The sequence below is a fragment of the Chaetodon auriga genome, chromosome 10 (assembly GCF_051107435.1).
Source record: "Chaetodon auriga isolate fChaAug3 chromosome 10, fChaAug3.hap1, whole genome shotgun sequence".
In the NCBI taxonomy this organism is placed as follows: Eukaryota; Metazoa; Chordata; class Actinopteri; order Chaetodontiformes; family Chaetodontidae; genus Chaetodon; species Chaetodon auriga.
Genome location: NC_135083.1, coordinates 1,318,562 through 1,331,610, shown reverse-complemented (window position 1 = coordinate 1,331,610; position 13,049 = coordinate 1,318,562). Strand labels below are relative to the sequence as shown.

At 45.2% G+C, this 13,049-nt stretch overlaps 1 protein-coding gene across 1 annotated transcript; it reads right to left on the bottom strand.

The window, feature by feature from the left end:
• Positions 1 to 855: 855 nt before the first annotated feature.
• On the bottom strand, positions 856 to 6,357 carry ccdc135 (coiled-coil domain containing 135). The gene is made up of 17 exons (XM_076741802.1): positions 6,206 to 6,357; positions 5,718 to 5,871; positions 5,488 to 5,613; positions 5,156 to 5,350; positions 4,915 to 5,058; positions 4,589 to 4,807; positions 4,254 to 4,391; positions 3,862 to 3,931; positions 3,515 to 3,643; positions 3,203 to 3,331; positions 2,869 to 3,089; positions 2,491 to 2,706; positions 2,284 to 2,394; positions 2,011 to 2,121; positions 1,706 to 1,900; positions 1,329 to 1,468; positions 856 to 1,135 (listed from the first exon to the last, which is right to left on the bottom strand). The coding sequence occupies exons 1-17, from the start codon at positions 6,355 to 6,357 to the stop codon at positions 1,048 to 1,050; spliced, it is 2,538 nt and encodes an 845-aa protein (XP_076597917.1). The 3' UTR covers positions 856 to 1,047.
• Positions 6,358 to 13,049: the final 6,692 nt, after the last annotated feature.

Sequence of the window (13,049 nt, the reverse complement as noted above, 5' to 3'; positions counted from 1 at the left end):
CAAATGAAAAGCTGCCATTATTGATGGTTTATAGATGATTTGTAAAGCAGCTTTAGGGCTGACAGTCCCCAAACCTACTGCTTTACACCTCGTGTAAAAAAAAAACTACAGCAAGATTGGCTGGAAAATACAGGAAATAAATACCAGAAGCCTTAATTAAAAATAGTGACATCATTAAAAACTAAATTTGGTCAAATCCCACTTGTTTTCTTGACACAACGAACATCCAGTACAGACTGATGATGCACTGCTAAGACCACAGCTTAAAACCTCACCAGCGACACCCAGAGGCAGCACTGATCATTACACTTCACTGTCTACAGCTGACTGTCAACAAAGTAAAATTTGTGGTCATTTAAAGAAACGGAAAGCTGGATTTGTACTGAGATTAAGATATATCTGTATGATTATTGACTCTGACTAAAATAACAGTGACTCTGACAGCCACAAAGAAAGTCTGAATACTATTATCTGCATGACTCCTTCATGTTTGTCCGAAACAGATTTCTGACTTCTGTCTTTTGCTGAATGAACCCTCTCTGGTCACCTGGTCGTGGTCTGCAAACAGACCCCTGAATCCCGTCTGAAGAAGAGTTTTGTGACATGAAACCTGCCTTGTCTCTGAGGTCTTCAGCGCTAATGAACCTGGGGTAACTAAAACACTGGCACACACAAGGACTACAAATATCCAAAGCAAATTTCCCGTTGCTTTTGAAGGCTCCTTGACATGGATGCAGGTGTTGAAGAACAAACTTCATCATTCAAACTGAAGGCCAGACGACACAAACAACACAAAAACTTGCAGACAGATTTTTAATAATTAGTACAGTTTTCCTCTTTGCTTTTGATCTTTATCTATCTTTCCAGACCTACAGATAATAGAGACGTTAACATGTTAAAGTCCTCCAATAGAAACATCTTCAGTGTTCTTCGTAGCTCCACTGGATCATCCTGACTGAATACGGAAATACTGTGTATGACTGACTCTGAGGAAGAGAAAGGAACAGTGTGTGAAGGACGATTTCTGGATCAACCTGTGCGTGAGTCTCAGCTGAGCAGGTGAGGGGACAGTCGAGGGTCCCGTTTGAGCTTCTGGTCAAGAGCCCGGTACTTCTGAGGAGCTGCTTCCTTGTGCCTGGAACAAACACACACAAACACACAGAAATGATCACACACTGTTTGTCACAGCAACACGACTTTAAACTGTTCAGGAGATGAAAAGAAGTTCAGCTCTCTGTAAAGTCTGATTGTATTTTGTGGGTTGGAGATGATCTGTGTGTGTGTGTGTGTGTGTGTGTGTGTGTGTGTGTGTGTGTGTGTGTCAGTACATGCTGAGCCGCCTCTTGGCCACACGTATTCGCAGCGTTCTCTCAGAGCAGTCGGTCTGGTACTCCTCCTCCTGCTGTCCCGTCATGGTGAGCTGGTTCTTCTGGAACCACTGCTGCTTCTTCTGCAGCTCCTGAGTCTCCTGAACACATGTTTCCATCGACATGTCAGCGTGCTCGCAGAAAGTCTGATAACAGCAAGACGTCTTTGTCCTGTTCTGCTTTCTTTGCAGATATAAACTTCAAACATGTCTATAAACTCCAGTATATTCAGCCTTCAGGGATGAAACCAGCTGAGCATCGTATACACAGTGAGACCATGTGACTTGAGGAGCTCGCTTCCTGTTCCACAAGGCTTCTCTGTAGGATTTGTGTGGTACCTTCTCATATCGTTCCTGAATGAGGTTGGCGTGCTCCACCAGTCTCTGTTTGAACTCGGCCAAACAGTCCTGGTGGAGCTGCCTGGCGTCTTCGGCGCTCAGCGTCTGTGCGTCGTGCAGTCGGATCAGGAGGGGAGCCAGAATGTCCTTCTCCTTCTCCTGCAGCCACCTCTGCTCCTCTGCAGCCAGACGCTCCTGCAGCGGCAGAGAGAAGGCTGACACGTGATCGATGTGTGCGTGGCTGTCTTGTATTGTTGTGTGTGTGTGTGTGTGTGTGTGTGTGTGTGTGTGTGTGTGTGTGGTACCATGTCCTGTCTCTGCCTGCGGGCCCTGGCGGCTCCTGTCGTCGTCCATGGTGAGAAGTGAAGCTGAATGTCTCGCTCTTCCTGCTCTCTGCAGGACAAAATGTCTCTCACCTGCACACATGGCAGAAACATTCATGCCGACTCAGACCATGAACTCAAGCACCTCCAGGTTCATCATGCTGTCACCTGGTCATGGGGTCTTACTGGTGGTTAACTGGGAAAGTTTCACTGCCTTAATTAGGGGGAGTTCAACCGTTTTGGCCTTCACGTTACCTCATTCTCAGCTTCCTTGATTTGGAGGAGCACCTTCTCTTCATCCTTCATCAGGTCCAGCAGCATCTCATACAGAGTCAGGGTCTTCAGAGGCTTCTCAGGTGGGTCCAGCTGAACCTGAGACACAAAGGTTGTGTTTACTGGAGCGTCTGGTTCCAGAGGCAGCTCAGAGACTCGACCGCCTCTTGTTGTGTTTGCTGTCTGTACCTGGAAGCTGGAGACCAGGTCAGGAGTGAAGTCCTCCGCCTTCTTTTGTTCTGTCGACTCTCGTGGTTTGATGAAGCTCCTCTTTGAAGCAATGAATCGGCCATCCTCTAAGTGATAGGTCACCTCAATCCGCCTCTGAGCCAATAGGAACACTCGCTCGGCCACGTCCTGGTTGGCTGGTTTGGATCTGTTCCTATGGAAACGCTCCACCACCTTCTATTTGCACACACACACACACACAAAAGACAAAAAGACTTTATTGATGCCACGCTGGGGAGAAAAAGTAGAACAAAAAGATGGAAAATAAGAGAAAAACACACAAACGCATATGAACAAACGGCTCCAGTGATTCTTTGACTTCCTGTTTACATATCTTACCTGCAGTGGTCGAGCGTCCGGATCTGCGCCCAAGTGTGCTTCTGAAAACCGGACGCGTTGATCGAAGACGACGTGCCGGTAGTGGAGGAAGTCGTCCCGACCCTCAAAGATCTCCGTCACTTCACCTGCTGTCTCCACCCGCCGCACCAGACCGTCCACACGCGCACCGCTGAACTCCATCTGCCGCTGGGTGGGGGCGCTCCGAGCAGTGAAGCTGTGGACTGAGAGACACCAACACGCCGTCACTCACGTCCCGCCCTCCTGCACAGGTAGTCTAAAAGGTGTCTTTGCTGACGTGAGGTTTGAGGTGGACGGCGACAGGAAGCAGATTTACATAAGAGGTGGAACCTTCGTCCATGTCTGAAGCGCTCTGTGGTGACGCCGTGGAGCTTGTTGACCTCTCTCTCCTCCAGGTGGTCGTTTCTGTGTTGATACCACTCCTTCACCGTGACGACCTCTGTGCCTTCAACACACACACGCACGCACACACACACACAGGTAAGTACAAGATGAACATCTTCATGTTTTTCAGTGTGCAGGGACGACAGTAAAAAGCCTCTCAAAGCCGCTTCCCTCCGTGCATCATTTCTTCTCCACATGATGACAGACAAACCCTGAGTGGGCAGTCAGACGTGTCCTCACTCACAGTCCAGGTCTTCGTATCTCGTCAGTCGTGTGACCAGGCCGTCCGACCTCAGGTACGCCGCAAACTTCTCCAGCTTTGCTTTTCTGTAGCGGGTCACCTTCGTTCTTTGCGGCCAGCTGGTCTCCAGGTCTGAGTCAGAAAGGCGAGGCAGCGGTTTGTGGAGGATTTCCAACATCAGGGGACATGTTTGGGTTTGAGAAGACAAAAGCATAAGACTCGGACTGGACGCTGGCACTGATCATGTATTTCTACACTTACACATACACCTTTGCACTTCATCTGAATGATGCTAGCTTGGCCTTGAAAACAAACAGTACACAAACAGAGCTCCTGTGCTGCTCCTGCACCTTTTTTGGAGATCGTGATGTGGCTGATCCAGGATCTGGGCATCTCAAAAACTCTGTGCTGCTCCTCCTCCTTCAACAAAAAAACACAATGTCGAGTTCACAGTCAGCTAATTCACTGTCACACACTGTCAGAATAAACAGCGTGTGTGTTCACGGCGATGGAGGAACACCAGCGAGGCTCACTGGTGTGTTTTAACGGAGCTCAGAGGAAGAAGATCCATCAGATGAAACATCAACAGCCTTATCGTTAAAGATGTCTGTGTTCCTCAGCTTTGAAAACCTCATTTCAATCCAACTTTCTCTGTTTCTGAGTCCTGCTTGTAAGTCAAATGTCCACTATACACACACACACACACACACACACACACACACAGAAAAATGCACATACACACCTCCTCGTCACTGTTGATTTTGTTCATCATCTTATTCTCCTTCTTGTTCAGGACGGAGAGAATCAGCTGCTTTTTGCTGGCTGCACCGAACAAGACGGGCTCCCACATCCTCAAATCTTCCAGGTCATACAGCATATCCTGCGCACACACACACACACACACACACACACACAAGCAGATACTGTACACAGGCACATGTATAACACACTCCAGTCAGTGTATTTACCATTTAACCTTGATGACGGCTGTTTCCTGACTTAACGTCAGACCTGTCTGTACTGATGTGACTGACAGTGCATCAGTCAGTTGTGTGTCTGGAGTTGTCGTGGACTCACAGTGCAGCTGTTCCTGCAGTCCTGCATGTTCACGTAGTAGTTGAGGTTGTTCCACACGCTCTCGACACCCAGGAAGTTGTCATCGTCGGTGGAGTAGCTGTTCCCGGTCAGAGGGTCGATGAAGAAGTTCTCCTGGATGCTCCGACTCCCTGACAGCACCAGCACCCAGCAGTGCACCCGCAGTCCTCTCAGGGGGTCAGCGGGTTGCCGCTCACCGTCCTGCTCATGAAGAGGAAGAGGAGGTGAAAGGAGGGAGGGTTTGTGTCGACCTAACAGGGAACCTGCTGTTGCTCTGTGTTGGTCTCACAGTACAAAGGTCACGTTACCTCCTGTGGTTTCTGTTTCTGAAGCAGCGCAGCTTCAGCATCCTGTTTCTTCTTCTGTTGCTGCATCAGAAAGTGACTCTTCAGCTCCCTCAGAGGCTTCACTGCATATTTATTCTCCTGCTGCTCCTGCTCTGAGATCACACTCTGCATACACAAACACACTCACGTCTGTCAATCAAAGGTCCGTTCATATGCGCAGCAGATGTGCAGTGAGGTGCACCGAACCAAGAGCAGCACTGACCTTTCCCTCCGTGTCCAGCAGGGGGCACTCCTGCAGGCTCTGGTCGAGCAGACACATCTCTTTGACGGCGTAGCCGCTGACGCAGTAGGCGTCGTAGTGAGCGCCGAGCAGCAGGCTGCAGAGCAGGGTGGCGTATTCAAAACACGTGGCGCGCTGACTCTGCAGCACCGAGGTGGAGGAGAACAGGTACCGGGGCTAAGACACACACACACACACACACACACACACACACACACACACACACACGCACACACACACACTGTCGCTCAGACACACTGAAAAGATAATCAGTAAAACAAGTGGATCAAATTCTTGTTTCTGCACTTTCTGACCAGGTCCACAGGCGGCTCCAAAGGCTCCAGAGACAGGAAGTCAGCCACAAAGGAGGCACAGCCCTCCCAGGTGTAGAGTTCAGGGCAGACTGCTGGTGTGGGCCGAAGAGTGGTCGACACAAACTTCTGAATACGAGAAAAAACACAGGTATCAGACAGAGAAACACACAAACAGAAGACAGATGATGCAAACACAGGCCTGGTGAGTCGAGCTGGACTGTTGGTGTTACCTGAACACCACATTCGTTGACGGGGCAGAGCAGCAGAGGTTTGCGTTCAGGACACAAGTGCGAATACTGACGGCGGAAGTTGTCTGCCACGGCCAACAGTCGGAGCTCGCCGGGGGAGTTGATCCTGTAGGACTCGTCTGCTTCCAGGTTCAGGCTGGTGACGGACAGCAGGTGAAGACATCAGGTCTGATGACCTTCATCACAAAGCTGTGACTGTCAGTAAGGCTTCTGTGACCGTAGATCAGCCACTGACCACTGAGACTGTATGTTTCAGATGTTTGTACCTGAAGGAGCCCAGAAGGAGTCCGGTGGTCACAATAAGTTAAGTTTTAGCCCCTTCATGCTACATTCTAACTTGAAATGACTGATTGTTCAAACCCTAAATGTCATTTTAAGAGCAATTGGCAATTTGAGGGCACACTGACGAACTCCTGGCCTCCTTCAGTGTGTGAGTGTGTGTGGTGTGTGTACAAGCTGTGGATGCTCACAGAAGCTCCTGAGGAGCTGAAACATGGAGGTTACTGAGAGTCCCGTCCAGCTCCGACAGCTCCCTGCCCTCCTCCTCCTCCTCCTCCTCCTCCTCCTCCGTCTCTCCATGTCTGACTTGCTCCTCGCTGTCTGACTCCGGTACAGTCTCCATCTTTTAGAAAAGTATTAAAGATGTTAAGTGAAGCTTATACATCCACATACAATCAGAAACACAGCAGCTCATGATCAGTCAATACTGTCATGTTTGTGACACTATGCCAAGTAGATTCCCCCATTTAAAGAACAGCAACGACAGGTATAAAGATATTAAAAAACAAACCAAACATAGATGGTGTGAACACTTCAGATTACATCCTGCATATTCTGCATACATGTCCATATATCAGGTCCTCTACCGGGAGACACATGTCAGGTATTTTACATATTATCTGCACTACTGCAGTACTGCACAGACAGTCTACAGTTTGCATTTATTTATCTGTTTAAGGTCTGTTTAAGGTTTATTTATCATCTGAAACCACAATTTTTTAATGTAAATACTTGCTTATATCCTTGGTTCAATTGTATTTTTTATTATATTATTATAATATTATATAATATGTATTATACATATATACATAATACATATAACTGTATATTTAGTAAAATTCACTGCTGGTATTCCTATTCTATGTTTTTTTTTTCACTTTTTTGTTACTTTTTTAAAAAAAAAATCTTGTATGCATTCTGTGTTTGTCTGTATGTTTAATTGCTACTGCAACAAAATAATTTCCCAAATTGGGATCAATAAAGAAGCAGTCTGAAGTCTAAAGTCGAATGGTCTCATATATTTTAACACTGTGACATAATTAGGAAAAGTATAAAGTTGCAGATAATAAGGTTCATGTCATGTTCAAGTCCCTCCGGAACCCAAATGTCTTTCTGCACTTGAACGCAGCAGCTGGCAAAGTGTTCTGTTTGGTAACGTACAAACTAATTAAAATAGTGAATTACAGGTGGATAAATGGAACAAAATCGGGACATTATACCAACAAATTCTGTATACTGAGTGAGACTGGAGAAATATGCTCAACCGTATCGGTAAAATCGCCGAAGTTGTAGATCTTGAATTAAGCTAACGTAAGTAAAGAAAATATGAGTGAAAATATCGAAATATTCCGTCGAACATGTGAAAGTTTGACTCACTCAGTCCTGGAAACCCTGACAGGAGGCGTCTGGACAAGCTGCTCTCTTCTGTTCATCTAACGTTGCTCCTGCTGAACGAGCGCGGTGGTTACTCCGTATCCATGGTAACAGCGGAACGCGATGACGTGTACGTGTTACATTCACGTGCTGTCAGAGATAATGCAGCTGATAATAAAACATTATGAAAACGTTCAAGAACAAACACGACATAATGTTCTGTGAGCGGTGGCAGAAGTAATCAGACCATTTAGTTAAAGCAGTAATACCACAATCTGAAAATACTCCACTACAAGTAAAAGTCCTGCATTCAAAACTGTGGTTAAGGTAGAAGTACTCATGCTGCAGTAAAGTGTTCTCTGTCAGTGATTTTATTTATCTGTCAGTAATATTGCTGCTGCATTAACGTGTTTATTACAATTTACTGCTGCTGAATCCTGTTGGATAGTTTGGTCGAGGCAGAGGGAGGGAGATCAGGAGCCGCAGAGGAAAAAGTATTCAAATATTTTACTACAGCAAAAGAAGCATCATCACAATGAAAAAACAATCTATTAACACAAAAGTCCTGCATTCAGTTTTATTGAAGGAAAAAATTACAGAAGAATTATCAGAAATGTGTTCTTTAGTATGAAAAGTAGTCAAAAAGTAATCAGTGCACCGTATTTTATTAATTATGTAAAATATATATAATAAAGCATTAAAACTGGACCTGGGGCCACATGAGGTGAACAGAGGTGTAACGTGTGAGCGTTGACTAACAGAGACACACAGGACACTCCTGGACACTCTAACATTCCTCCAGGTTTATGTTCAGACCAGTTTCAATTATCATTGTGTTAGCATGTTGACATTAGCACTTAGCTCATGTGCAGCCTCACTTCTGCAACCACAACCATTTAAAAGACAAAGAGTCGTCACTCCTGATGTCGGTAGAAATAGCACATATATTAATTATTTGGATAATTAAGGTGATAACAGAAATTGCAGGACGACAACAGCAAAATATGTATTGACAGAATATTCTTCTGTTAAGGATGAAGGAAATAAATCTGTAATGAACACAGAGAAAATCCGGACATTAAAGCTCGTCTGTTTTTGGACACTTGCTCTTCTTCTTTGGTTTCTTCTCATCTCTGTGGAAGATCTTTCCGTCCGGCTGCGTCCTCCAGCTCAGTCTGACCTCTTCGGTCACCCCCTGATCCTTCAGCCTCTGTTTGAGCTGAGACACCAAACGTTTGCTTTCCTGAACGTCACTCACAGAGAACCCTGCTTCACTCTTTAGTGTCCACATTCATGTGGCCATCACTGCTTTATCGTTGGCATGTTTTTGACAGTGAGGACGACACATACGTGTTCACGTTGCAAACAGAACATTCAGATTTACCTGCTTCAGGATGTCCTCCATCACAGCAGGGTCGTTCAGATCCAGAGAGCTCTTCTTCTTCAACCTCACCTTCATCACTTGCTTTGAAAACGTGACTTAAAAAAACAAACTGCGTCAGTTACAACATTCCTGGTTGGATAATAATCGTCACGCGGAAGAGAAAAACATGGAAACTTTCCAAATGATTTCAGAGACATTATCAACATCATGGAAGTTAAAACGTCTTTTCTATGCGTTACTTGATATTTCTGGATGTCATTTTTCTCCTCATTTGTTGTTTTTGGGGAGTTCTTCTTCTGCATCTGCAAATAAAATAAAGCCTAAAAATAAGCCTAAATCCACATTTAAGGGACAGGTGAATGGTAACTTACAGCTGTAGCAGATGAATGGCTTTCTCCTATCACAGTTCCAGTCTGCCCATTTTCCATTTTGCAAGAAGTCTGCCACCACGCAAGACTCGTTCCCAACGTCGTTATTAGGCTCCCCTGCTTCCTGATTCCAGTACCTGAATGAGGAGTTACGTCCATCCAACCACTTCCAGGAGTCTCTGAAAAGGCCGATCCAGACTGCGTGTCCTGCAGGCACCATCTCCTTCACCCTCTGGACCTCTGGCATGTTTCTCACAGTGGCCAGGTCTTTGTGGTTGGCCCTGCAGTAACTCTGGGCCTCAGTCCAGGTCATAGGTGAGCCGGTGAGGACAAACGTCACATTCGGCCCTGAAATAGACAAAGTGCTGCGTACAGAACAACTGCTGTACTTACGGTGTGCCGGGGGTAATGTGCCATGTGTTGTGTGTCCGGTCTGAGGCAGGATTAGAGCCACGATGAATCCGTTCAGAGCCACAGCTTAGAGTCACATTAAAGAGCGACATCGACATGATCAGCGTAACATTGAGTATTAAGCAAAGCCTTCGACTCACAGCTAACCAGTGCACAACCTGAGCTCAGCCCATGTCTCCAATCAGTCTGCTCTGAAACTGTTCACTGTCTTTATCCCTCAGCGGGCTGGAAAGACGAGTGTTCGGTGAACAACTCTTTGTACTTTACTTGAGTATCAGATTTTTTGGATACTTTTTACTTTCACTCAATCACATTTCAAAGACAAATATTTGACTTTCTACTGCTCTACATTTTGAAGAAGGCTGGGAAGGACTCCTTTCTTTTACTTTAGCTCTTGTTGTTGTTTTTGTCTTATTCTTCCCTAAAACACACCTGGCCACACGCTGTGTTCTTCACAGAAGGGAACCAATCACAGAACCCGCTCTCAGCTGGGATCTACGTCATCACGCACGCACGCACAGCGAGCAACACGAGGACTTCATCTTCCAGCTCGCTCCGCGTGTCAAAGAACGAAGGCGCTGAAGGCAGCAGCAGAACGGGTTATGCAAATGTACTTTTACTTGTACTTAAGTCATTCTTAAAGCATGTACTTTTGAATACTTGAGTATATTTAAAAGCAGTTACTTTTGTACTTTTACTCGGGTAATGTTTTGGCTGAGCTACTTTGACTTGTAGTGGGGTAATATTTGGTTAGTTAGTATCTGTACTTTGACTCAAGTACTGGGGTTGAGTGCTTCGTCCACGACTGCTCACCTGTGACATCCATGCACAACGCTAGAATGGTGCTTTCACAGGTGGAATCGTGCCAGCGTCCGGTATCATACATGATACCACAATGTTCTTGACTCCCGTAGCCAGACGGCTGACGGAGGTCCCAGTTGCTGAACTTGAGCGTCTCGTCTGCCAGTGACCACCTCCAGCTGCTGATGTCGTCGTACAGTCCGATCCAGGCGTACTGGAAGCAGCAGCAGAACAGGATCGCCTCAGCTCACTTACCAACATTTTTCAAACAAGTAAAAATATGTCAGAGACCCACAGTTATGTTAAACATAGTGCAGCCAGACTAAAAAACATGAAATTCTCACTTCAGTGAAGCAGCTCTGTTCCTGTCAGTGGAAATTCAAGCATCAAGTCACTCAGAACCAGCAATAAACTTCCTGCTCCAACACACAAACTGCCTGAAACTAGATGCATCTTCTCTTTTTCCTTCCTTCCTTTAACTTGTTGTAGTTATCGTTAACTTATTGTTAAGATATCGAGCTACGTTACAGGAAACATTTATCCAAACGAACCTCTGAGTCAGTCAACACGCTGAACAGTGAACTCACATGGCTCTTCATCGCGCTTGTGTCCACCATCTTGTTCAGGATGGTCACGTCCTCCATGTTGGCTATAGTGGCGAGGTCGGTGTACTTCTCTCTGCAGTAGCTCATCGCTTCAGTGATGTTCTTCAGCTCATTAACAACATGGTACTGATGTTGAAGACGTGACGCGGCAGCACACAGCTCTGCAGCGACAGACAGGCTCAAGGTCTCATAGCCACGAGGAAAAAGCGGAGCACTGTGATAAAACAGTATAAACGTATGTAAAGCAATGACAGACTTGCCTGACGCGGCCACGATGAGCACAAGAACTCTGTCCATCTCTGTTCGCTCTCTGTTTATTCAATGAGCCGCTGCAGACCTGCAGCTGGTGAAATAGTTCAGGTTTCACAGAAATGAGCTGCTCAGAAACAATACAATTTGCATATTATGCAAATAATGGCTCTATTTGGCAAATATTTGGCATATCATAAGAATCCGTCCTGAACCGTGAATGTCCGAAGCACATGTCCCCGAGACATTCATCAGTGTTTTCAAAGGAACTCCCAGGGCTGATCGACCTGAGACTGTCCCTGAGTCCAGCTCCTGTGTTCACCCTGAACCTCCAGCATCGTTAAAGCAGCTGTTTGACAGCGTGTCAGACACCTGCAGTGGCTGTAAAACCGATATCCAGCCTCCATCCGTCAGTGACAAACTGGAAAAGATGGTTTCAGTGCAAATGAAGACTTTTCTTCTTTCTGATCTGACTGAAGTCGTCAGCGACCTCAGACTAAACTCAGCGTCTGATTGATCGTGGTGTCTTAATCAAAGGTCTTGAACAGTTGTTGGTTTTCTGACTGAGAGTTAAACTGGTTTCAAACAAACACAAAGCCTGACGTCAGTCTCGGAGATCATGTGTCATCAGTCCAGTTTCAGCTGCTCTGCACTGACTTCCTGTAACATTATGAATAAAGCCTCTGGGGGTCACGGTGGGTCGTTAAAGGCAGATAAGGCCCACAGTGAGATGACGTCCATGAGAAGACGCTCTGAGGCGGCTGTGAAACGCCTGATTCAGTGTCATCGAGACGTTTGGTGAATCGGTGTCTGCAGAAAAGAAAAAGGTTCTGTTGATGTCTGAGAACCAAAGAAGGCAGAAACACCAGAAGAAGAGTTCTTTAGAGCTTCGCCCTAACAGACTTTTATCCTTATTCTGCTCTATTTTTACCTAGATTTGAATAGTTCATTGTGAGGTTTTATGCATTGTCTTTATTATTATTTTTTATACTAATTTCCGTCTTATTTTACATTCATTGTTTATCTGTTTTATGTCCATTCTGCTTTTTCTATGTAAAGCACTTACTTGGTGCATGCGATTTCTTTCATGTGAAGCACTTTGAGCTGCGATTCCTGTATGAAAAATGCTGAATAAAGTTTATTATTATTATTATTATTGTTATTTATCATTGAGATATTTCAGCGTGGACTGACAGACAGACAGACTGAGCCACGCATGGCTAAAAATGCAAAGAAAGTGAGACGGAGGAAGCGATGGTGCCAGAAACATTCAAATAATTTGGTTGTTCTGTATTTTCATTGACGTTGCACTGAAAGATGGACACTGGCTCGATTTCGGCTCCAAACAGCTGCTGTCAGGGCTGAAATTAGGCCTGCAGCTAACAATTAGGCATTATCTATGAATCTGCCAGGTTTTTCTTGATGAATCTTATTATTGATTAGTCTATATAATGTCAGAAAATATTATTTCTCAGATCTCAAAGTGATTCAAATATGTTCACTTAACAAAAAAAATAAATAAATAAATCAGTTAAGAAATTAAAACTGAATGTTTTGGCCTTTTCGCTGGAAAAATTACATTTTGTTAAATGTTTATATAGTGCTTATCAATGCTGTTACGAAGTGTTACCAAAACACACGTATGCAACGTTTGTAAACGGTTTGATGTTGAATGCAGCTCAAACTGTCATATAAGCGAAAAAAATGTGTTCAAATATGATATATGATAACAACACGTTTGTATATTTTCACGTTGCCCTCCTCTAACGGCTCCGGTTCCCTCCGTTTGTTCGTGGTTTCTAATGATTTACTTACATTCGCTAACGTTGCAGAAGCGGCTTGT